General features: G+C 36.5%; 1 protein-coding gene across 2 annotated transcripts in view; it reads left to right on the forward strand.

The window, feature by feature from the left end:
• OLA1 (Obg like ATPase 1) overlaps positions 1-23,017 on the forward strand; it is a 164,910-nt gene that overhangs the window by 107,575 nt on the left and 34,318 nt on the right. For both annotated transcript variants that reach the window (NM_001046045.1, XM_059892854.1), the window contains 2 exon segments: positions 9,979-10,059; positions 10,369-10,466. In NM_001046045.1, coding sequence (NP_001039510.1) covers positions 9,979-10,059; positions 10,369-10,466 — 179 coding nt within the window.

Genomic DNA, 23,017 nt, shown 5'->3' on the forward strand with positions numbered 1-23,017 from the left:
TTTTGCGACCCCATGTACTGCAGCCTGCCAGGCTTCTCTGTCCATGGAATTTTCTAGGCAAGAATACTGGAGTGGGTAGCTGTTCCTTTCTCCAGAGGATCTCCCCAACCCAGGGACTGAACTCAGGTTTCCTGCGTTGTAGGCAGATTCTTTTACCATCTGAGCCACCAGGGAAGCCCTGTTGTCTTCCTGCTGCTGCTAAGTCACTTCAGTTGTGTCCGACTCTGTGCGACCCCATAGACAGCAGCCCACCAGGCTCTGCCATCCCTGGGATTCTCCAGGCAAGAACACTGGAGTGGGTTGCCATTTCCCTCTCCAATGCATGAAAGGGAAAAGTGAAAGTGAAGTCACTCAGTCGTGTCTGACTCTTAGCGACCCCATGGACTGCAGCCCACCAGGCTCCTCTGTCCATGGTATTTTCCAGGCAAGAGTACTGGAGTGAGTGGCCATTGCCTTCTTCATGTTGTCTTCCTTGTAATGGTCAAATCTGCTGAGATCTGTACCTCAAAAATGAATTGGTTTCCATCCAGGTTGCCACTTTATAGTCAACAGGGTTCAGGAATATAGTCAACAGGGTTCAGGGACATTGCTGTTTTAAGTTTACACTATTTGCTTAAGTGAATCACATAACTGAAAACAAACATCTGCCAGTGTACATTGTAGCAGGTTATTGCTAGAGTTAATCTATCATTTTAATTCTTGGAGAACATTCCCCACCCCTTAGCAGCATTCATCTAGTAGAGCAACAAATGCTCAATATTCTGACTCAGTTCAGTTGCTCAGTCACGTCCAACTATTTGCAACCCCATGGACTGCAGCATGCCAGCCCTCCCTGTCCGTCACCAATTCCCGGAGTCCACCCAAACCCATGTCCATTGAATCGATGATGCCTTCCAACCATCTCATCCTCTGTCATCCCCTTCTGCTCCTGCCCTCAATCTTTCCCATCATCAGGGTCTTTTCAAATGAGTCAGCTCTTCGCATCAGGTGGCCAAAGTATTGGAGTTTCAGCTTCAACATCGGTCCTTCCAATGAACACCCAGGACTGATCTCCTTTAGGATGGACTGGTTGCATTTCCTTGCAGTCCAAGGGACTCTCAAGAGTCTTCTCCAACACCACAGTTCAAAAGCATCAATTCTTCCACGCTCAGCTTTCTTTATAGTCCAACTCTGACATCCATACATGACCACTGGAAAAACCATAACCTTGACTAGATGGACCTTTGTTGACAACATAATATCTCTGCTTTTCAGTTTGCTGTCTAGGTTGGTCATAACTTTCCTTCCAAGGAGTAAGCGTCTTTTAATTTCATGGTTGCAGTCACCATCTGCAGAGATTTTGGAGCCCCCCAAAATAAAGTCAGCCACTGTTTCCCCATCTGTTTGCCTTGAAATGATGGGACCAGCTGCCATGATCTTAGTTTTCTGAATGTTCAGCTTTAAGCCAACTTTTTCACTCTCCTCTTTCACTTTCATCAAGAGGCTCTTTAGTTCTTCTTCACTTTCAGCCATAAGGGTGGTGTCATCTGCATATCTGAGGTTATTGATATTTCTCCTGGCAATCTTGATTCCAGCTTGTGCTTCCTCCAGCCCAGCGTTTCTCATGATGTACTCTGCATATAAGTTAAATAAGCGGGGTGACAATATACAGCCTGATGTACTCCTTTTCCTATTTGGAACCAGTCTGTTGTTTCATGTCCAGTTCTAACTGTTGCTTCCTGACCTGCATATAGGTTTCTCAAGAGGCAGGTCAGTGTGGTCTGGTAGTCCCATCTTCTTCAGAATTTTCCATAGTTTATTGTGATCCACACAGTCAAAGGCTTTGGCATAGTCAATAAAGCAGAAATAGATGTTTTTCTGAAACTCTCTTGCTTTTTCAGTGATCTATTGGATGTTGGCAATTTGATCTCTGGTTCCTCTGCCTTTTCTAAAACCAGCTTGAACATCTGGAAGTTCATGGTTCACGTATTGCTGAAGCCTGGCTTGGAGAATTTTGACCATTACTTTACTAGTGTGTGAGATGAGTATAATTGTGCGGTAGTTTGAGCATTCTTTGGCATTGCCTTTCTTTGGGATTGGAATGAAAACTGACCTTTTCCAGTCCTGTGGCCACTGCTGAGTTTTCCAAATTTGCTGACATATTGAGTGTAGCACTTTCACAGCATCATCTTTCAGGATTTGAAATAGCTCAACTGGAATTCCATCACCTCCTCTAGCTTTGTTCATAGTGATGCTTCCTAAGGCCCACTTGACTTCACATTCCAGGATGTCTGGCTCTAGGTCAGTGTGAGTGATCACACCATCGTGATTATCTGAGTCGTGAAGATCTTTTTTGTACAGTTCTTCTGTGTATTCTTGCCACCTCTTCTTAATATCTTCTGCTTCTTTTAGGTCCTTACCATTTCTGTCCTTTATTGAGCCCATCTTTGCATGAAATGCTCCCTTGCTATCTCTAATTTTCTTGGAGATCTCTAGTCTTTCCTATTCTATTTTTTCCTCTATTTATTTGCATTGATCGTTGAGGAAGTTTTTCTTATCTCTCCTTGCTATTCTTTGGAACTCTGCATTCAAATGGGTTTATCTTTCCTTTTTTCCTTTGCTTTTCACTTCTCTTCTTTTCACAGCTATTTGTAAGGCCTCCTCAGACAGGCTTTTTACTTTTTTTCATTTCTTTTTCTTGGTGATGGTCTTGATTCCTCCTATATATTCTATACAATGTCTTGAACCTCTGTCCTTAGTTCATCAGGCACTCTGTCAGATCTAGTCCCCTAAATTTATTTCTCACTTCCACTGTATAGTCATAAGGGATTTGATTTAGGTCATACCTGAATGGTCTAGTGGTTTTGCCCACTTTCTTCAATTTAAGTCTGAATTTGGCAATAAGGAGTTCATGATCTGAGCCACAGTCAGCTCCCGGTCTTGTTTTTGCTGACTGTATAGAGCTTCTCCATCTTTGGCTACAGAGAATATAATCAGTGTGATTTCGGTGTTGACCATCTGGTGATGTCTATGTGTAGAGTCTTCTCTTGTGTTGTTGGAAGAGGGAATTTGCTATGACCAGTGTGTTCTCTGGGCAGAACTCTATTAGCCTTTGCCCTGCTTCATTCTGTACTCCAAGGCTTAATTTGCCTGTTACTCCAGGTATTTCTTGACTTCCTACTTTTGCTTTCCAGTCCCCTATAATGAGAAGGACATCTTTTTGGTGTGTTAGTTCTAGAAGGTCTTTTAGGTCTTCATAGAACCGTTCAACTTCAGCTTCTTCAGCATTACTGGTTAGGGCATGGACTTGGATTACCGTGATTCAAGCAGATGCTAAATTTCAACTTAGAATATGGTAGCATTCTATTTCATAATGAAAGTGTAGATTGGACATTCCTCAGTTTGGGATGTTTAAAGGGAATGCTTGATTGGAGCAGGAGGAACCTGTGTTCGTGGACTTCTAGCCAGACTACTTTGAGCTGGAGGCCTTGCCCCCCATTCTTTTGGTCTGAGTGCATTGTTGGCTGTATGTTTTAAACCCACCAAACCAGCATAGGTCAGCTCATCTGGTTATTAGCCTCAGGTTTTAGGGTACTGGGTTTGGCTAGAGAGAAGTGTCAGGCTTGGAAGCTGTAATTATTGCAGAGTAAAAGCCAGAGAAGGCAATGGCAACACACTCCAGTACTCTTGCCTGGCAAATCCAGTGGATGGAGGAGCCTGGTAGGCTACAGTCCATGAGGTCGCTAAGAGTCGGACACGACTTCACTTTCACTTTTCACTTGCATATATTGGAGGAGGAAATGGCAACCCATTCCAGTGTTCTTGCCTGGAGAATCCTAGGGACAGGGGAGCCTGGTGGGCTGCCGTCTCTGGGGTTGCACAGAGTCAGACACGACTGAAGTAACTTAGCAGCAGCGGCAGCAAGCGTGAGTCACCTTGATAAACTGCCAAAGCTATCTGCTGCTGCTGCTGCTAAGTCGCTTCAGTCATGTCCGACTCTGTGTGACCCCATAGACGGCAGCCCACCAGGCTCCCCTGTCCCTGGGATTTTCCAGGCAAGAATACTGGAGTGGGTTGCCATTTCCTTCTCCAATGCATGAAAATGAAAAGTGAAAGTGAAGTCGCTCAGTCATGTCCGACTCTTAGCGACCCCATGGACTGCAGCCTACCAGGCTCCTCCATCCATGGGATTTTCCAGGCAAGAGTACTGGAGTGGGGTGCCATTGCCTTCTCCCCAAAGCTATCTAGTTAGCCATCAAATTTGAGGCTTACAGAGGGTGAGCAGAGAATAGATCAAGTCCTCCCTTCCCCTTCACCCTGTAAATATACCTTTATTTTTTTCCCCCAGTTTTAAAGATAGCATTTATTGGTTAAAAATAAATAAAATATCATTGTAGTTTTTAAAAAGAAGACAGAAAAGGAAAATCTCTCTGGAATCCAATCTTCCAGATTTCTGTTGCTACCAGTTTGATAAGACATCTGTCCAGTTTCATTTTATGAGTACATTTATTTATATGTATTATATATAGTTTCAGAACCACAAATGGAATCACATTATGCGATTTTGCCATAAATAATAACACTTAATATCTCTGGAATGTTTACTGCGTGCTTGTAAGTTGGGGTCCTCCCGGCTATGCTGACCTCTGGCCCCTTTCTCTGTCCTGAGTCAGTTCTGCTCCATGAAGTCCAGACCTTCCCCCACCTCAGGAGCTCTCACTCACACACATACATACACACACACACATGCTTTGTGAGGATCTGCCGTCCAACAGGTCATGGGGGCTGGGTAGGCAGATGGGGTATTCGCATATCAGAGGCCCATGGGCACACCTGACCTTTACATTCATTTTCTCATTTAATCCTCATAATCATGGTATGTTGAATTGGCATTACTATCCCAATTTTACAGAAACAAACAGGTTCAGGTTCAATAGCTGTCCCAAAGTTACACAGCTAGAAAGTGGCAAAGCCAAGACTTGAGCCCAAATCTGTTTGACAGTAATATCCATATTCTTAATTTCTTTCCTTTGTTCTGAATCTGCTTTTTTTTTTAACTTAGCAGTGTATTTTGAACATTTTTCCTTGCATGAAAACTGTTCTATAAATATCCCATAATTTGTTAATAAATCTCCAATTAATATGTTTTAGGTTGTTTTTAATCTTTACCTCTCTTTTTGTGCTAGTATCAAACTGTTCTAATTATTGTAGCTTTATGATTTATTTAAATATATAGTAAAACTAACTTTTAATACTTATTTTTCTCTGTGCTGTGCTTAGTCGCTCAGTCATTCCAACTCTTTGCGATCCCATGGACTGTAGCCTGCCAGGCTCCTCTGTCCTTGGGATTCTCCAGGCAAGAAAACTGGAGTGGGTTGCCATGCCCTCCTCTAGGGGATCTTCAGAACCCAGGGATCAAACCCAGGTCTCCCACATTACAGGTGGATTCTTTACCATCTGAGCCACCAGGGAAGCCCAAAACTTAACTCTAAAGCAGTTCATTTTCTAGAATAATGATATATTTAATTTGTAATGTTCTCCAACAACCCTATTATCATTTTAACTGTAATTGTGTTAGATAAACTTTATAGGGGCTAGAATTTTAATCAGGATGGTTTTGATAAGAATAGATGAATTTTGAGTGCAGAGTCTGGCTGAAGCAAGTTTTAGGTCAGTGTCTCGGACTGCAAATCTGGGAGTCCATGAACCTAGAACATATACTTCATTGACTGTTGTTGGGGCCTTGGAACATTGCCATGGAGTCACTCATAACCATGGTTCTTGGATTTTTGGATTGTGAATCCTTTTTAAAAGCATTTGGAAGATGTGTGCCATTATCCTTCAAAGGTACATAAACATAGAACTTTAATGCAATTTCAGGATATTAGGAAATTCCTGAATTCCATTTATGGATCATGAACTAATAATTTCTGCTTTGGGAACTAAAGAATACAAAATAGAGAAGTCAAGTAGTTGGAAAAATCTAGTTATGGGTTATATAACATAACTTGGTTATGGTGTTCAGTTGCTAAGTCATGTCCCACTCTTTGCGACCCCATGGACTATAGCCTGCCAGGCTCCTCTGTCCATAGGTTATGGTAGTGTCTGCAAAGAAAATACTATTTTTGTGGTACATGGATTGACAATCAGATATTGTAACCAACTAGTAAGAATGTTAAATTTTCCTGATGACACTGGAATGAGGATGAGGACATTGAATAACAGCTTTGGAATGCCTAGGCTAACCAAGGAGTAATTACAGAGAATACCATGGACAGAGGAGCCTGGCGGGCTGCAATACATGGGGTCACAAGAGTCGGACGCGACTGAGTGACTAACACATCCACTTCTAAGGAAGACAACAAGCCAGGGTGGTTGGACAGAAAGTGAATTTTTGAGTCACTTAGACCTGAATCTGAATCTCAGGTCTGCCCCTTACTGGCAATCAGAATTTAGGCAAGTCACACGTCCTTTCCGAGACTAAATATATTACAACTGCTATTAACAATGACAGTAATAAACTACACCAAGAACATAGAACATTTCTGAAGTGTAAATATGAGGCTGTTGTTAATAAGAAGAGTCAGGGCAGAACAGCAAAATGTTTAAGGTGAATTTGGATTGTTTTTTTGGTAGTTAAAGCATAGTTCAGCAAAAGCTAGTCCTTATAGAATGTTAAGACTAGAACCCTGAATTGATATTTCACTAAGAAAGCCAGTATTATTGGTAATCATCAGATATTTAAGAAAAGGACTAATGAGCAATTATTCCAGTTGGAGGAGATGTTTGCTTTAAAGGACTATCCAAGAGACTGTATTGCCATTTTGTAGATCATTAGTATTTTTCAATAATCGTAATAGCAATGACAACTCACATTTCTTGAGAACTTACTCTGCCAAGACATATACTAAACACCTTATATGCATTTTGAACTTTATAACAACCCCCAGAAGGTAGATAGCATCTTTATCTGCAATTTATCAATGAAGTAATAGGTTATAGACGGGTGAGTGGTGGATCTAGGATTTATTCCTGCATTTAAGCATTAAATGGTTACCTCAAGTTAGTATACTCATGTTTTTGCCATATAACCAAAAAAATTCAAATGACTAGGAATTTTTGCATAATCTTCATCATGTACAGAATTTATTTTGAAAATGAGGAATTTGTTAAGGTTATCAGAACTGCCCTCTTCCTACATCTGTATTTCCATTTAACGATGTTAACTAAAGAAATACAAAATTATAAAGTAACTTCTGATGCATCAAGCATTAGTTTTTTTAATGTTTTTATTGTGGTCTAATTTGTTAAAAGTAGGTTAAGTATGTATTCTTATAGATTACTTTTTCAGTTAACTGCATTCAATTAAAGGAATATTGTTCTAAACATAATTATTACTATATCTGTGTATATATTCAAGCATAAGAAAAAATTCAGTCAATCCATTAAATATTTTATGCACAGAAGTCCAAATGTTTTCTTTCATTTGATCAGAAGTTTGTCAGATAAGGAACATAACATCTTTAATTTTGCTAAAACTAAAAATTAATTTTTACTGTAAGAACTATGCAGTTTGGTACTATATCATGTAATGATCATTTACATAAGATAATCTCATCTGAGAGCAATCTATTTTTGATTTGTCTTAAGTAAAACTGACATCTTAGCAATCTAAGGTGTCTTTTCTTGGCTGTTAAATCTTTTGTGGGGATATTTAAGAGAGTGTTGAGTTTAAAATAAATATTTTAAATCTTAAAGTATTTTTACGTTCAACTGTTTAAAAACTTGGTTATACTCTATAAGTTTTTCTAAGAAGATTTGAACATGGCTTTAGCGAATATACTGCTTTAGAACTTAAATTATGAGTTAATTTTCTTTATCTAAACTGTGAGTGCTCCTTATTTAAATATAATATGTTAGTGAGAAGGAGGAAAAAAACTAGTGTGAAAAGATTTTATGATAAGATCTCTATGTCTGAAGTCATGATCCAGTTAATTCAAAATGCAAGTGAAATTCTGAAATTCCTTCACTAGCAATCAGCATTATTGAGACCCTTTGGATTCATAAAAATATTTATGGTTTCGAAAGTATTTTACACTTTTTATATGATTAAGATTTAATTTCCTTCCTTATTTTTGGTTTGGCTTTCCTTTGTCTGTTTTCTTCTCCTTTTTTTAATTGAAAAAAAAAAAAACTAATATAGCCAAGTATAAGATGGTACCACTGTTTTCTCCTTCTTTTGTATAATCTTGTTGCGTGTCTCTACATAAGCTGTTCTGGCCACTCATCATAGTAACCAGCTGGGCCATTTCACCTGCTGGAGCCATTAAAGAGGACTCTCTCCCCCTAGATTAATCCCCTCCGACATTAGTTTTTTGCACTGACAACTGGAGCAGGCATTCAGAATTTGCAGGTGGCCAGTGTGACGCACATAATTGCCTACAATTTTAGGCAATGAATAAAAATGGTCTACATTACTTGTCAAAGGTTGTATACGCAGTGCCAAGTGAGATCTATGGGAAGCCTTTTAGGGTTTAAAGAACAGTTAATAGCAAGGCTGCACAGGGCTTTTTTAATCATAATGCATTTGTAATATAGCACTTTGATCTTCTCCTTGTAGGAAATGGTGTTACATTAGCCACTTTTAAACATTTATGAGTGAAATTCAGTTATAGAAGAGTAAAAGTGATTATTCTTAAGCAGAACATGTTAGATTTCATTAAAAGTTTTTAGCTTGCCCCTTCCTTGTTAAAGTCTGTGGGAAGTCTTTTTCCTGGAGGGTTTCAAATCAGGATCTAAGGATATAGAGCTTTTGCCTTATTTTTCCTGTTGGTAACAGCAAGATTTGGAAGGAAGGTATACTAAATATTGAGGTAATTTAATAAGTAGATATTTATAGAAGACTCACTGATTTATGATAAAGTAACATATATCAATGAAAATCTAAGACCTCTATTACTAATAATTGTATATTACAATAAAATTTGAGAAATGCATATTTAAACATACTCATAAGTTACCTTTAACAACAACAACAAAAAACAGATGACTCTCAAACGCACTTCTTCTGGAAGGGCTAAGTTTGACCTTTCAGACCCAAGAGCCTTTTATTAACACCTGCCTGTAAGGAGAACCTTGCCACACGCAGCTTTTAGATTCAGAACCACAAAACTGATGAGGAAAGGCTTGAAGGGTTCAGTTTGTGTCACTTGCTGTTTGCCGTTTCCATTTCACAGATGATTAATCTTTCTGTGAAGAAAGGCCAGAGAAACAAAGCACATTGGGCTCTTCCTGCAGTTACTCCTTCTGAATGCACACTAGCTTGCTAACTAAAAGGCCTTTAGATTTCCAGCAGAGAGAGATGTTCTGAAAGTGAATGCAGCTGGTTGGAGGTCACCAGTGCAGGGCTCTTGCCATTGTGTGATGCAGGCTTTGGCAGGTTGTGGGAGGCTGGGGGTTTGGAGCCAGGGACAGGAGAAGTGGGCAGGGAGAAGGTGTCGGCAAAAAATTAATTCAGAATCAAAAGGGTTTTGGTCAGCTGATTTAATATTTTGGAGGCTAGATCATCAATAATAGGCTCAATTTAATCTATTTTGTTTTTCTTTTTAAGGAAAAATTATGATTCAGTATTTCTCTAGTATCCCCCCATTTCCTAATTAATAACATGTTTATCTTGCAATTAACATCACTCAATAGAATTGAAATGTTATTAACTCTTGTAGACTTTGGTGTGTTTTAATTGTCTTGAAATTTTAAAGGTTATTACTGACTTTGCTAGTATTCCACATTTCACATGTTAAAATGTTAATGCCACATAGTTTCATTGCTGTTTGGTTTTTTAATGAGATATTGAAAATGATTTGTGTGACTCAGTTCTCTTTTCTTAAAAAAAGTTGACTTTGTTTTTATTTTGAGGGTTTGAAAACTTTTAATTTTAATATTTAGTATCTAAATGCTTAGTATTCATCTTGTATTTACTTTTTTTCCAATTATATATAGGACATAATGTGCAAAGTCAAATCCTGGGTTATAGATCAAAAGAAACCTGTTCGATTCTATCATGATTGGAATGACAAAGAGGTAAGTTATAAATATGATGCCATCTATTATTACCTTTGATTTCTTAGAGAACAAGTTAAAGTTGTCATTATTTTTCACTTATTATTCTGCCTAGTAAAACTTTTATTTCTCTCAATGATTTCTTATTCCCAAACTTGTTATGTTTTTCTTTTTCTCTACTTCTGATATTTCATGACAACTAATCTTTAAGAAACAAAATCTATAAAAATAAAAATGGCTAATTGTTTAAATATAATTTTCTTTCAAGTTCTTCAATGACTTTATTTACTCAACTTTTAAAAAGGATTCTTTTTCTGTCTCCCACTATAGATTGAAGTATTGAATAAACACTTATTTCTGACTTCAAAACCAATGGTCTACTTGGTTAATCTTTCCGAAAAAGACTACATTAGAAAGAAAAACAAATGGTAAGTTTTTTTCCGTCCAGATATACCCTTACATATCATATCTATACACATACAAACACACACGTATGTACTTACTGCTATGTTTGATTTTAATACATTTCTCCTTATTATTAAAAACTTTAAAACGGATGGGAAAGCTTTGCCTGTTGTTAACATTTTGAGGTGAGTCTCCGAATGATTTACATTGAGAGAACTTAAGGGGGGGAAAAAAGGAATTACATTAGGCAATATTGAATTATACATATTTAATTATCAAACTTAAATTGAATAGACATTGATGTTTTTTCCTTTGCAAAATGAGAATAAATGTAGTTAGAGCAATAAAACTTTTTAATCTACGGTATTTTAACTTTGTTGATGTTTTATATGACTTTAAAACACTTGGGATCATAGCTGGACATAAAATGTTTGGGATCATAGCTGGACATAAAATGCTTGGGATCATAGCTGGACATAAGTTTTAAAATCCAGATTGAATGCTTTAAAAACATTTTTTTTAAATTAAAAATACTGTATGGTGGAAAGAAAGATCAGGTATTTGTTTAAAACATACAAATGTAAAAACGATGCACTCATGTATTGATTGTCATTTTTGACATGTAACCAAAATGTACAAGTTTTCCTTTTTGTTCACTTGTAGCTTCAAAAAATCATATGTTCATGTAGTATAAGGGCATGTACACATTTGGCATAGTACTCACTGGAGTCTCAGTATTTTATGCTGTTAAGCCTACAAGCCAAAGCTATCCAAAGCAAAATATCTGAATTCTCCTAAAATATATTGTCGTTTTTTTCCCTGTACTTCATTAAGTACTTAGATGCACATGGTTTCAATTTTCCATTAAAAATTCTCATTTCCATATGATATCAAAGAGTGAGAAGCTTTAAACTGAAAAATAAACATTCATAGACTGGAAGCCAAAACAATAATTAATGTCAGATGGTTAACTCCAATAAATCATTAGAATAAATTCTGTGAAATTACTGCAACTAAAAATGCCCTCTTGATATTACTGTAAGACAGTTTATGTTCCTGATAGGAAACTGAATTTGGCCTCTTTATTGGAAATGTTCTAGAAAGCATGAACCTGACATGGTCTGACTGGTCAGTATCCTCCAATAGATAATTAACTTTAAAATAAATAGTTCTGTCTTATTTCTTAAATAAAATTCTTACAGATTTCATGATTAATATGTTAAAAATTGGTACCTTTGGGAAGGAATTTTAAAATGTATTATTTGACTTCAGTTAATAAATCTCATTGTAGTGCGAATGGTAAGGTTTCCTGAGGCTCGGTGAAACAATACAGACACCAAAGTTTACATGAAAAGGGATGAGTCAGTTTCCTTGCCCAAAGGGGCTTCTCACACCTGTATTTGGATGATTACAGGTAGAACTCCCTGGCTCTAATTGTATAGTAAATACCATTTCCCAGACCCTAATGGTAGACAGACTGCTTGGGAGACGCCAGTCTGTGATTTAGCTGTCGCCAGACACCCCATGTTTTTTGTGAGACCAGTTGTGATGATGATATGGTTATAGCCAATTGAAAGTAAACTCTTGTCTAAATAGCAAATTTTAATTTATAAAAATGTAGAGGTATGGATGATCCTATTTATAAAAACAAATTTTGAATTTTATGTGTAACTAATGATCTGGTTTGGGGAGTATGTGTGTTTGGTGGAGGTTGTCGGGGGGTGGGGGGTCAGATCTTGTGGAAGTTAGTGTAATTGTAGCTGAAAGATCAAAGACTGAGTAACTGAGTGATGTTCCAGAAGAGAATTTACCACATAGCCATTTTCTGTACAGTTTCTGCCGCCTGCTGTTCCTATTTTCCCTCAAGCTAGCCATTGACTACCCCCTGTGCATCCCTGCTCGTAAAAAATGATTGAGGAAGTATTTGTCATGTATTTATGAGTGGGGAACATTGTGTGATAGGGAATGGCATCTACTGGAGCCAGAAAGATTGCCATTTTCCTTTCATTCAGCCACTCTGCTACAGCTTTAAATCCTCTGTTTATGCAACACATCCTTTGTATTAAAGTGCAGCATAAATTTTTATTATGAAGGATATGAACACTAGGTTTTCATCACTTATAACATTGCGAGCAGATGTCAATAGTTAAAATATATTTTAATTGCTAAATCCTTTAAATTTGTGTTAGCATCTTGTTCTTTGGTAATGTTTATATCTCAGCTCCATTTGCATTAGCTGCTCCCTTAGCAGAAGAAAAGGGTTTTTTTTTAAGGTTAGTAAGTAATGTAATGTAGCAAATTAAAACTAATGCAGGAAGCAGTAATAAATATTTTTGTGGGTCTTTTAGATCTGGAAAACTATTTTAAATGGTCAGGAAAGAGGAGGAAAAGTGTGATTCTGGCCACAAAAGGAAGACTAAAACTATATTTTAATTACTAAAATTTACTTTAAATTTAAATGTTAATGTGTTATTTTTCAATCCTAGAAAAGAAGTAAACATTTTGAAAGATAAGTCTATTGTGCTACTGAATAGGTGTATTGACCTTTTGAAAGATGTAAACACCAGAATGGCCCCAAACATCACTGGTTTTATCAATGTTGAATTAGTCATTTCATTCATTTATGATTAAGACCTAGCCCCTGAAGAAAAGCTAACATGGCAGCTAGGTTAGTTACAGGTGAGTTGTGATCAGATGACAGTAAGCAAGATGTTGTAAGGGAAATCCACAGAAACCTTTATTATTATTATTATTATATATTATTATGCTTTGAATGAATGAAACTATGCAGCCATTTTATTATGTTGTTGTCATTGTTGTCTTTGACAGATGTCAGTGATTTTTTAACACTTGAGGATTTCGTATGTTAAACATGATCAGTTACTTATAACTAAGATTTATTACATGCAGTATTAATTTTCATTTGAGATTGCCTGCTAAGTCATGGTGTCAAGCAGGTTTAGGACATTAGTCCTGCCAGACAGTTGCTTGATTAGGGAGAGTAAATTTCAGTCTTTGCACGTTTGTTGCTCTGTTAGTATATGCTATCTAATTATGAAATCTGCACAACAAACTAATTTTGTGCACCTACATAGCTTTCTATTATGTTTCATTTTTGTGTTCTCTTGTCCCCATCCTTCTTAAAACTGTTGCTGCTGCTGCTGCTGCTAAGTCGCTTCAGTCGTGTCTGACTCTGTGTGACCCCATAGATGGCAGCCCACAGGGGTTCTCCAGGCAAGAACACTGGAGTGGGTTGCCATTTCCTTCTCCAATGCATGAAAGTGAAGTCGCTCGGTCGCGTCCGACTCTTAGCGACCCCATGGACTGCAGCCTACCAGGCTCCTCCGTCCATGGGATTTTCCAAGAGTACTGGAGTGGGGTGCCATTGCCTTCTCCATTAAAACTGTTAATAAAGGATAATTTTATTTTATTGTTTATTATACTACATATTTATATTCAACTGGAAAGTATAACTAAAATTTAAGACATTCAGACTTCTTGTGTGCCTATGTGTATTTATAAACATGTATTTGCATATGCCCTGGTGGGCTTGTGGTCACTGAACATTATTCTCTAATATTACATAAATCAATTAATCTGAGTTGTTGAAATTGATTTGATAGGTAGACAGGACTTGCAAAGTCTTTTAAGCTATTATATAATGAAGGGCAATCTGTCAAGTTCACTAAATGAATTTTGAATAGAAAAATGTTTTATTAATTCTTATTTTTCTATGATTCAGTCTTTCTTATCCCAGCTTTTCTGTTTTTGTTCGTTTTCCACAAATTTGTACCTAACAACTAAACATAGTTTGGCAATTCTATACAGTGTGTACCTGGCCAAGGGGAGAATCATGGAATAAGCCCAATATTTTCTTGACTTTTTGAACTATATGTAAGAATCACAGGTATTACATCTCAGCAGTTATTTACAGAGGGGAGTGTGAACATTTTTGCATATAATTTTTTATGTGTGCTTAGTCGCTCAGTCACGTCCAACTCTTTGCGACCCCTTGGACTATATAGCCTGCCAGGCTCCTCTGTCCATGGGTATTGGACATGGACATATACTGGCGTGGCTTGCCATGCCCTCCTTCAAGGGATCTTGCCAACCCAGGGATCAAACCCAGGTCTTCCACATTACAGGTGGATTCTTTACCATCAGAGCCACATTGGAAGCCGAGGTTTTTTTTTTTTTTCATGTATATATAATATAAAACAAAACTATATTCATGTATATTACATGCTATTCAGGGAAAAAAAACCCTTTCAGATATATAGGAATAGTTTGAGCTGTAGTATCTATTGGTTTCTTAGGCTTTCTTGGATAAGCTCATCATATATTCACAAAAAGTATGGATGTTGACACATGAGCATACTTTACACAGCTACTATAATGATTGCTGTTCCTACAGATATTTAGTTGTTTATCAACTCTCCATGGAGGTAATACTGAATGATCATCTGCCGTACTGTGAGCCTTAGGTTTTATTTTCTGACTTTCAGTAGGAGGTCTGACAGAAATTGTTCTACCTAACTCATCCTTGAACATTGTTCTCCACAATACGTATTATGTACATTTCCATTATGTCGTATCAACAGGAGCAGTATTCACCACTGTAGGAGGATTTGTTCACTGGTTTCCATTATTTTCAGGCTATATACTTTACATGAGCAAAAGTCCACTTCCGCAATTATATTTCTAGAAGGTTAATACAACCTTCTTCACACAACATTTTCTTGGACTTCAGGAATGCTGTGATGTATTCTGTAAAACTCATAAAAAGTCTTCAATTTCTGACAAGATTATTCATTGAAGCTAGAAATTTAACATAGATATACTGCTTTGAAAAAAAAAATCATTGTTGTGCATTTGATTTACTTGAAACAAATAAAATGGGAATGATTAATTATTCTTAAAAAATTATTCATTTTAGTTCAGGAAGCTTCTCAAATAGATATAAAATTAGGTTCAATTCGTGTAAAGTTTTCAGGAATATACCCTAGTATCTAAAGCAAGATTCACAAGTATAAGATTTTTTTTAAATGTTTCACTTTATCATCCACTAGTCTGGCAAAGTAAAAGCCCTGAAATATCCATATAGTGTTTCTTTGGGATTATAGTTTCTATTTAACATGTGAGGAGTTTTTTAGCTGAATTAAATTTGGAAAGCTATAATTTGTAATTTTTACTAGAGATTGCTTTATGAGGACTACTGCTTGTTTTCTTCATTGCCAGATAGAAAAGGGTGATAAGACAGGTCAAGGGTATTCTGGAAGCCTAAACTGAGCTATTCTTTTTTTCAGTATGGGATTGATTAAATTGGTAAATCCTCTACAAAGATAGCCTTAATTTTACTGAAGTAAGTTGTAAATGAATCTAAAAAGAAAATATTTTCTTATGATCCCTTTCTGTTTTATATTTTGTTGTTTTTGCTACTGAATAATTATCAGTTATTTTTTAATTTGTATTATGATAAAGCTTTGAAAGTATCATATGTGCTATGAATTAGGATTTCAAATAATTTCTAGTGAATGGATTTTGTAGAATTGACTGTTTCTTAATTTCTCTGATCAAAATCTTGAGAGTTGAAAAGAATATACTAAAGCAAGACAATCTTTTTATTACAAAACATGGAAGGTTGAAAGAAGTAGGAAGGAAAAGACCTTTAGCCATTCAGGAGTGCTTTTATTTGAAATGCCCTTTGGAATTTGTAAATGTATGTGTATGTAATAATACTTATGAACTTGCCTGGTTTTCATTAAATTGTTTTGGGTTACTTGTTCAGCAGTTTCATAGTCCTATCAAGAGATATTATTACCCTAAAGCATATAGTCATAATGAAACCAAATCGCACGTCTGATGCCATATTTGAAAAAGGTAATTATAGAAGAAAGCACATCTTTTTATATGGGTATAATGCTATTGACCCACCATATTAGACATGGTAGGAATTGCCCTTGGCCTATTTTCCTTTTTGCCCAGTACAGTTTATAGACAATAATTTCTCTTTACAAGATTGTTCACTGAATTTGAGAAAGATACTTCAGGAGAGTCAGTTTTTATTTTCATTAGCACCATCCATTGACTTATTGATTTATGAGCAATATGCTTTATCAAATGTGTCAGGACTCATCTTTTTTAAAGTAGCTGAAGAATTTCACTGTATATATTAATAATAGGGAGAAGTTTTATAAATTTCCTTCCAGCTTTAAGAGACTAAAGCTCCTTAAAAAAACAAGTGTTCTCTAGGATTCTCTTATGAAATTAAAACATATATTCTCCATACATGCACACACACACACACACACACACATATATATAAACTAGGAAATAAAAGGCAAACTTTGGCATACAGCTATTTAACGTTCCTCAGATCACAAGTGATTCTCATGTACACAGAACGTTTCTCTGCCTCTCTACCTAACTTACTTTGGTGAATACTGCAAGTTCTGTTGTTATTCTTAAAAATCTGTGTCATAGATTAAGGATGGCTGAGTCAGATTTTGTTTCTAAAACTATGAGTTGAGGTGAACTACACTCATTAAATGGGAGTTTTGAATAGTCGTTGGTGAAGGTAGAGGAGAATGTTGAAGCCCCCAAATCTTAAGGACTGTTGGTAATGAGGGCAGGGCCTTGTGAAGACTGAGGAATGGAGTCTCACTGCAGTGTAAGTGATCTCAATAACTTACACTGTAGAAAAGGGAAGGAAAGAGGCCCCTTGGGGCAGTTTCAGTGTTTGGCCTAGCACCCTGTGCTTGTGCAGGAGAGGAGAGGAGGAGTCTTTTCTGTGCCCTTCCCTCTGTGGTCTCTCCTGTGTTCCCCCGTCACTAGATCTACCTTTGGAGATACTGCTAACTATATTGTAAGTTCAATAGACTTCTGAAGGCTAGACCAAAATGCTGGATACCATTGATAACATTGGCTCTACAAGGAAAGTGAGTTCTAAGAAACTCAGAGCATAAGTCTATTTATAAATTAGATAGTATGTTATTAGGAAGTTTGGTGTATTAAGAATATAACTACTTTAGAATTTGAAATGCTAGTGTTGTGGTCCTTATTTGATGCTAACTGGTTCTTTGACCTCAGGCAAATGATAGCCTTTTATGTATTGAAGACAGTTTATCAGAATGTTCACATAAAATGTGTTCTGTATAAACAGAATTTCCCAAATTTAAGTAACATAACTCAAAAAGAATACATAACTCAAAAAGTAATAGAAAAGGGACTTGTTAAGTCTTCTACATGTGTCTTCGGGGGAGACATTCTCTTGTTTTTTTTCTTTCCATTATGTAGATAATGGAAAAAATGTATGCTTTGAGATAGTTGTCATCCAAAACAAACTGAGAACTGTCTCTATTGTGCAGTATGGGTAGCAATAAAACCCTAATCACCACCATCTTCTGTAGGGTTCTGCCCTCATCTCATACTCAGGTTAGGACCTGTGACTTCATCATTTGCAATTTAGAGGATTTTATTGTCATTCAAAAGAAGAGATGCCCATGCAGATTTCTTCTCAACTCTCATATGTAGGTTTGTCATGGTAGGATTTTTTTTTTTTTTAATTTTATTTTATTTTTAAACTTTACATAATTGTATTAGTTTTGACAAATATCAAAATGAATCCACCACAGGTATACATGTGTTCCCCATCCTGAACCCTCCTCCCTCCTCCCTCCCCATACCATCCCTCTGGGTCGTCCCAGTGCACTAGCCCCAAGCATCCAGTATCGTGGATCGAACCTGGACTGGCAACTCGTTTCTTACATGATATTTTACATGTTACAATGTCATTCTCCCAAATCTTCCCACCCTCTCCCTCTCCCACAGAGTCCATAAGACTGTTCTATACATCAGTGTCTCTTTTGCTGTCTCGTACACAGGGTTATTGTTACCATCTTTCTAAATTCCATATATATGCGTTAGAATACTGTATTTATGTTTTTCCTTCTGGCTTACTTCACTCTGTATAATAGGCTCCAGTTTCATCCACCTCATTAGAACTGATTCAAATGTATTCTTTTTAATGGCTGAGTAATACTCCATTGTGTATATGTACCACAGCTTTCTTATCCATTCATCTGCTGATGGACATCTAGGTTGCTTGTCATGGTAGGATTTTTTTTCTAACTGTGGGACAATCCAGAGCGTTCCTGAGGTTACAGGTACACAATTCATGAGCAACTCTTCTGGACTGAATTGATGATAAGACCTGGCCTTTTTCCCTTCTCTCATTCCCACTCCCATACCTCTACCCCTTGAAAATAAGTTTTTTTTGGATCTTACCATGCTCTTGTCTTTCTCATAGTGGGCAGCTATTGCTCTCTCTAGAATGAGAAAAAAGTGGAAATAAAACTTACTTGTAGAATTGGCATGTCTATATTTGAAGCTAGTTACATTACTCAAAATATTACACTTCCTTATTCTAAATTGCCCTGGAAAGCATTTTGCCATCAAAAACATTTGATTACAAAACGCCCTCAAAAGCCTACTTATTCCACCATGTAGTAAAAATAGTACAGTTTGGGTGAGACATATTTTGGTATCTGACCATTTTTATTATCAATATTAAAATTCTGCTAAAAAATATGTTTCAGAATAACTGACATAGGAACTCTGAGTACACCTCTGTCTGTAAACTGGGGGCTGCACGTTGGTTCAGTCTTTCTAATGCTTTATCAAGAAGACAATTAACTTCATAAAAACTGTTATTATGAATTTAAAATGTATAGATTCATATGAACACTGTGGGCTCATCAAGGAGACAGGTACTATGCTTCCTTCCTTTTCTAGGCAAATAATCATTGAGCCTAAACAGAAAAAGCCTTTGCCCCCATAAGGGTTATAGTCTCATGGGATAACAGACAACTAACAAACAAATATTTAATATAATGTCAAGAAATGATTAGAATCACTTTGCTGTACACCTGAAATAATACAACATTGTTAATCAACTATGCTCCAATATAAATAAAATAAAACATTTTTTAAAAACAAAGAAGAAGAAAGAAGAAATAACCTCAGTGGCTTAACTTATATCACTACTTCACTTGATCATTTTTTTTTACTTGATCATTTTTATAAAATATTTTTTCATCCATGTTTATGATACCTTCATTATACTAGTCTACATCTTTGAAATCTCAGAATTAATATTTAAGATTTATACTTTTTCTTCAAAATTATTAACTTGAACTTTTTTCATATCTCTCACATTTTAATGTCTCTTTCCCCCATTTCCTTTGCCACAGCCTTATCATATATAATTTCATTGCTCTAAGACTATCACTCTGTCTACTTTTTACAGATAAATCTAGCATGTAGCATAATACATAACTAAAATTTAGTTAACAGCCAGATTATATTTGCTCAATGAATAATGTTCGGGTGTTATTTATGAGTTGTGAAAATTAGGCTGCTAGAATTTTATATCTGGCTTTTAAAGTCTGTCTTTTGGAAATTTTGCCTTTCTCATTTTAAAAATAAAATGAGAAAGGCAAAATAAAAATAATAACTTGTCTTCCTCATAAAATTGTTATGATTATTATATCAGTTGATACACTTTGATCATTTAGGATAGTAATTGGTACATAGTAAATTCTTCCCCCAGAATTTTCAGTGTTTACAAATGAATGAAAAAATAAATGCATGAATTAAATAAACAAGTAAATCAAGATAACAAGGTGCTATTTTAGTTAGGGGGTCAGGGACGGCCCTTAAGAAGTAAGGGAATACACATGACAGGGGAAGGATCTGAGGAAAACTTGGTCTAGAGAAGGGGAGTAGCAAACGCAAGGGCAAGTGTGGTGGGACATCGAAACAAGAGTGTACAATGTGGAGGCAACCATTGGATAAGAGCTGATAAATTCTTACTCACATACACTGCAATTAAAAAGATTAAAACATATCCTAAATGTGTGCAAGTAAAATTTGCAATTATAAAGATTATTTATATATAGTATAATTCATATATAATAAAAATTTGCAATTATCAAGATTGCTGGGAGAAATATCAATAACCTCAGATATACAGATAACACCACCTTTATGGAAGAAAGCAAAGAGGGCCTAAAGAGCCTCTTGATAAAAGTGAAAGAGGAGAGTGAAAAAGTTGACTTAGAGCTCAACTTTTCAGAAACTAACAAATTCAGAAAACTAAGATCATGGCATCTGGTCCCATCACTTCTTGGCAAATAGATGGGGAAACAATGGAAACAGTGACAGACTATTTTTTTGGGCTCTAGAATCACTGCAGATGGTGACTGCAACCATGAAACTAAAAGACGCTTGCTCTTTGGAAGAAAAGCTTATGACCAACCTAGACAGCATATTAAAAAGCAGAGACATTACTTAGCCAACAAAGGTCCATCTAGTCAAAGCTGTGGTTTTTCCAGTGGTCATGTATGGATGTGAGAGTTGGACTCTAAAGAAAGCTGAGTGCTAAAGAATTGATGCTTTTAAACTGTGGTGTTGGAGAAGACTCTTAACAGTCCCTTGGACTGCAAGGAGATCCAACCAGTCCATTCTAAAGAAAATCAGTCCTGAATATTCATTGGAAAGAGTGATGCTGAAGCTGAAACTAAATACTTTGGCCACCTTATGTGAAAAACTGACTCATTTGAAAAGACCCTGATGCCGGGAAAGATTGAAGGTGGGAGGAGAAGGGGACGACAGAGGATGAGATAGTTGGATTGGCATCACCAACTCGATGGACGTTGAATTTGAGTAAACTCTGGGAGTTGATGATGGACGGGGAGGCCTGGCGTGCTGCAGTCCATGAGGTCGCAAAGAGTCGGACATGACTGAGCGACTGAACTGAACTGAGATTTGTTTAAGATTTCATCTTTTCTTTTTGATGCTTGTCTAGCAACTTGCTAACCCATACTGTTACTGGCAAACCACTTTTAAAAGTCGCTTGATGTATGACCTCAAAGAAGTAGATTGAACTTTACTAAGAGTAACAACCTGCATTTGTCAGAACTTCACAGTGTTTCAATATACGTTACTTCATTGGATGCTCAGATCTTGAAATGGCCTCAGACACTGTCATTTGCCTTGAATTGAAGTTTTATTACAGTAAAGCATTTTCATAATTGGATAAAGAGATCTGCATTTTAGTTTACTAATAGGTTAAGCTAACAGATAAATAAATTTTGTGTTTCCATTAAGAGATACAAAAGCGCCTTTTCAGTACTTTAAGTGTTTGTTATTAATGTAAAGGGGTACTCATCAGTATTCCTAGGTCATTATCAACATTTCCTTAGAAATTCTTTAAAAAGAACAGTCTGTGAAAAACATCTTTGAGTTTAGTTCATTTTGAAATTTAAAAGGAAAAGATCAAATAACATCTATCTGCTGATAATTGTGTTTTCCCCAAAGAGCCTATCTGAACGTATGAAACATGAAGATCACTGGTAGTTTTCATACGTAATTTACATTTAAAATTGTTACCTTTTAAATTGTGCCATTTCTGTTTTCTCTGTCCTGTGCCCACCCTCCCATTAAATGACAGTGACTTAGCTTTTCGTGTACCAAACCAAAAAGGAGACACATAGCAAACCATCGTTATTGAGTTCCTGCTGTGTGCCAGGCACCCCTTTGAGTTTAGAAATCGGTGAGATGGTAATGGAAAAGTAGTGAATGTCACCCCACTCCAGTACTCTTGCCTGGAAAATCCCATGGGCGGAGGAGCCTGGTGGGCTGCAGTCCATGGGGTCGCGAAGAGTTGGACACGACTGAGCGACTTCACTTTCACTTTTCACTTTCATGGATTGGAGAAGGAAATGGCAGCCCACTCCAGTGTTCTTGCCTGGAGAATCCCAGGGACGGGGAAGCCTGGTGGGCTGCCGTCTATGGGGTCGCACAGAGTCGGACACAACTGAAGCGACTTAGCAGTAGCAGCAGTGAAACATATATAAATTTTAAGAATATTTATGAAACATAAATATTATCATGCCTATTTTACAGATAAGACCGTTGGAGAGATTCAAAACGTGCCCAGTTTCTTACAGTAGTAGAAGAAATAGACCCATTTGATTAGAATGTTTATGCTAGTCCCACACATGACACTGTAGGATATATTTGTGAATCTTCAGGAATCTTTGAGAATACTGCTTTAATTAACTTTGTGTTCTGCTATGTTTTATCTCAGAAAATATCACCTCTATCAAATTGTTTAGAGTTTTAGTTAATGAAAGGAAACAATTCTCAAGATGAAACTGTGTGTCCTTCTTAGGATAATGAGTTTTAGCTGCTGCCATTTTTGCCTTGCCTTTTAATTTTATTAACTATATAATATTGTTACAGCAAAATATTTTAGCACCTGCTTTAGCATCCATTTTTAAATATACCACATATGAAAATTTTAGTGGAGAAAATTCAGTGTTTCTCATTGAAGCCCATATGAAAATTGCATCAAGTTGCCACATCTAAAATAATACTACAGAAAAGACCCCAGGAAACAGCTATAAGTATGGATCAGTTCTTATATATTTATATGATAAAAAAGAATTTTCCTTTTTTCTTTCTTCTAGCATACCATGCAGTTTGTTAAGAACTGTTCTTCACTGCTGAG

Source organism: Bos taurus, chromosome 2 (assembly GCF_002263795.3).
Source record: "Bos taurus isolate L1 Dominette 01449 registration number 42190680 breed Hereford chromosome 2, ARS-UCD2.0, whole genome shotgun sequence".
NCBI lineage: Eukaryota > Metazoa > Chordata > Mammalia > Artiodactyla > Bovidae > Bos > Bos taurus.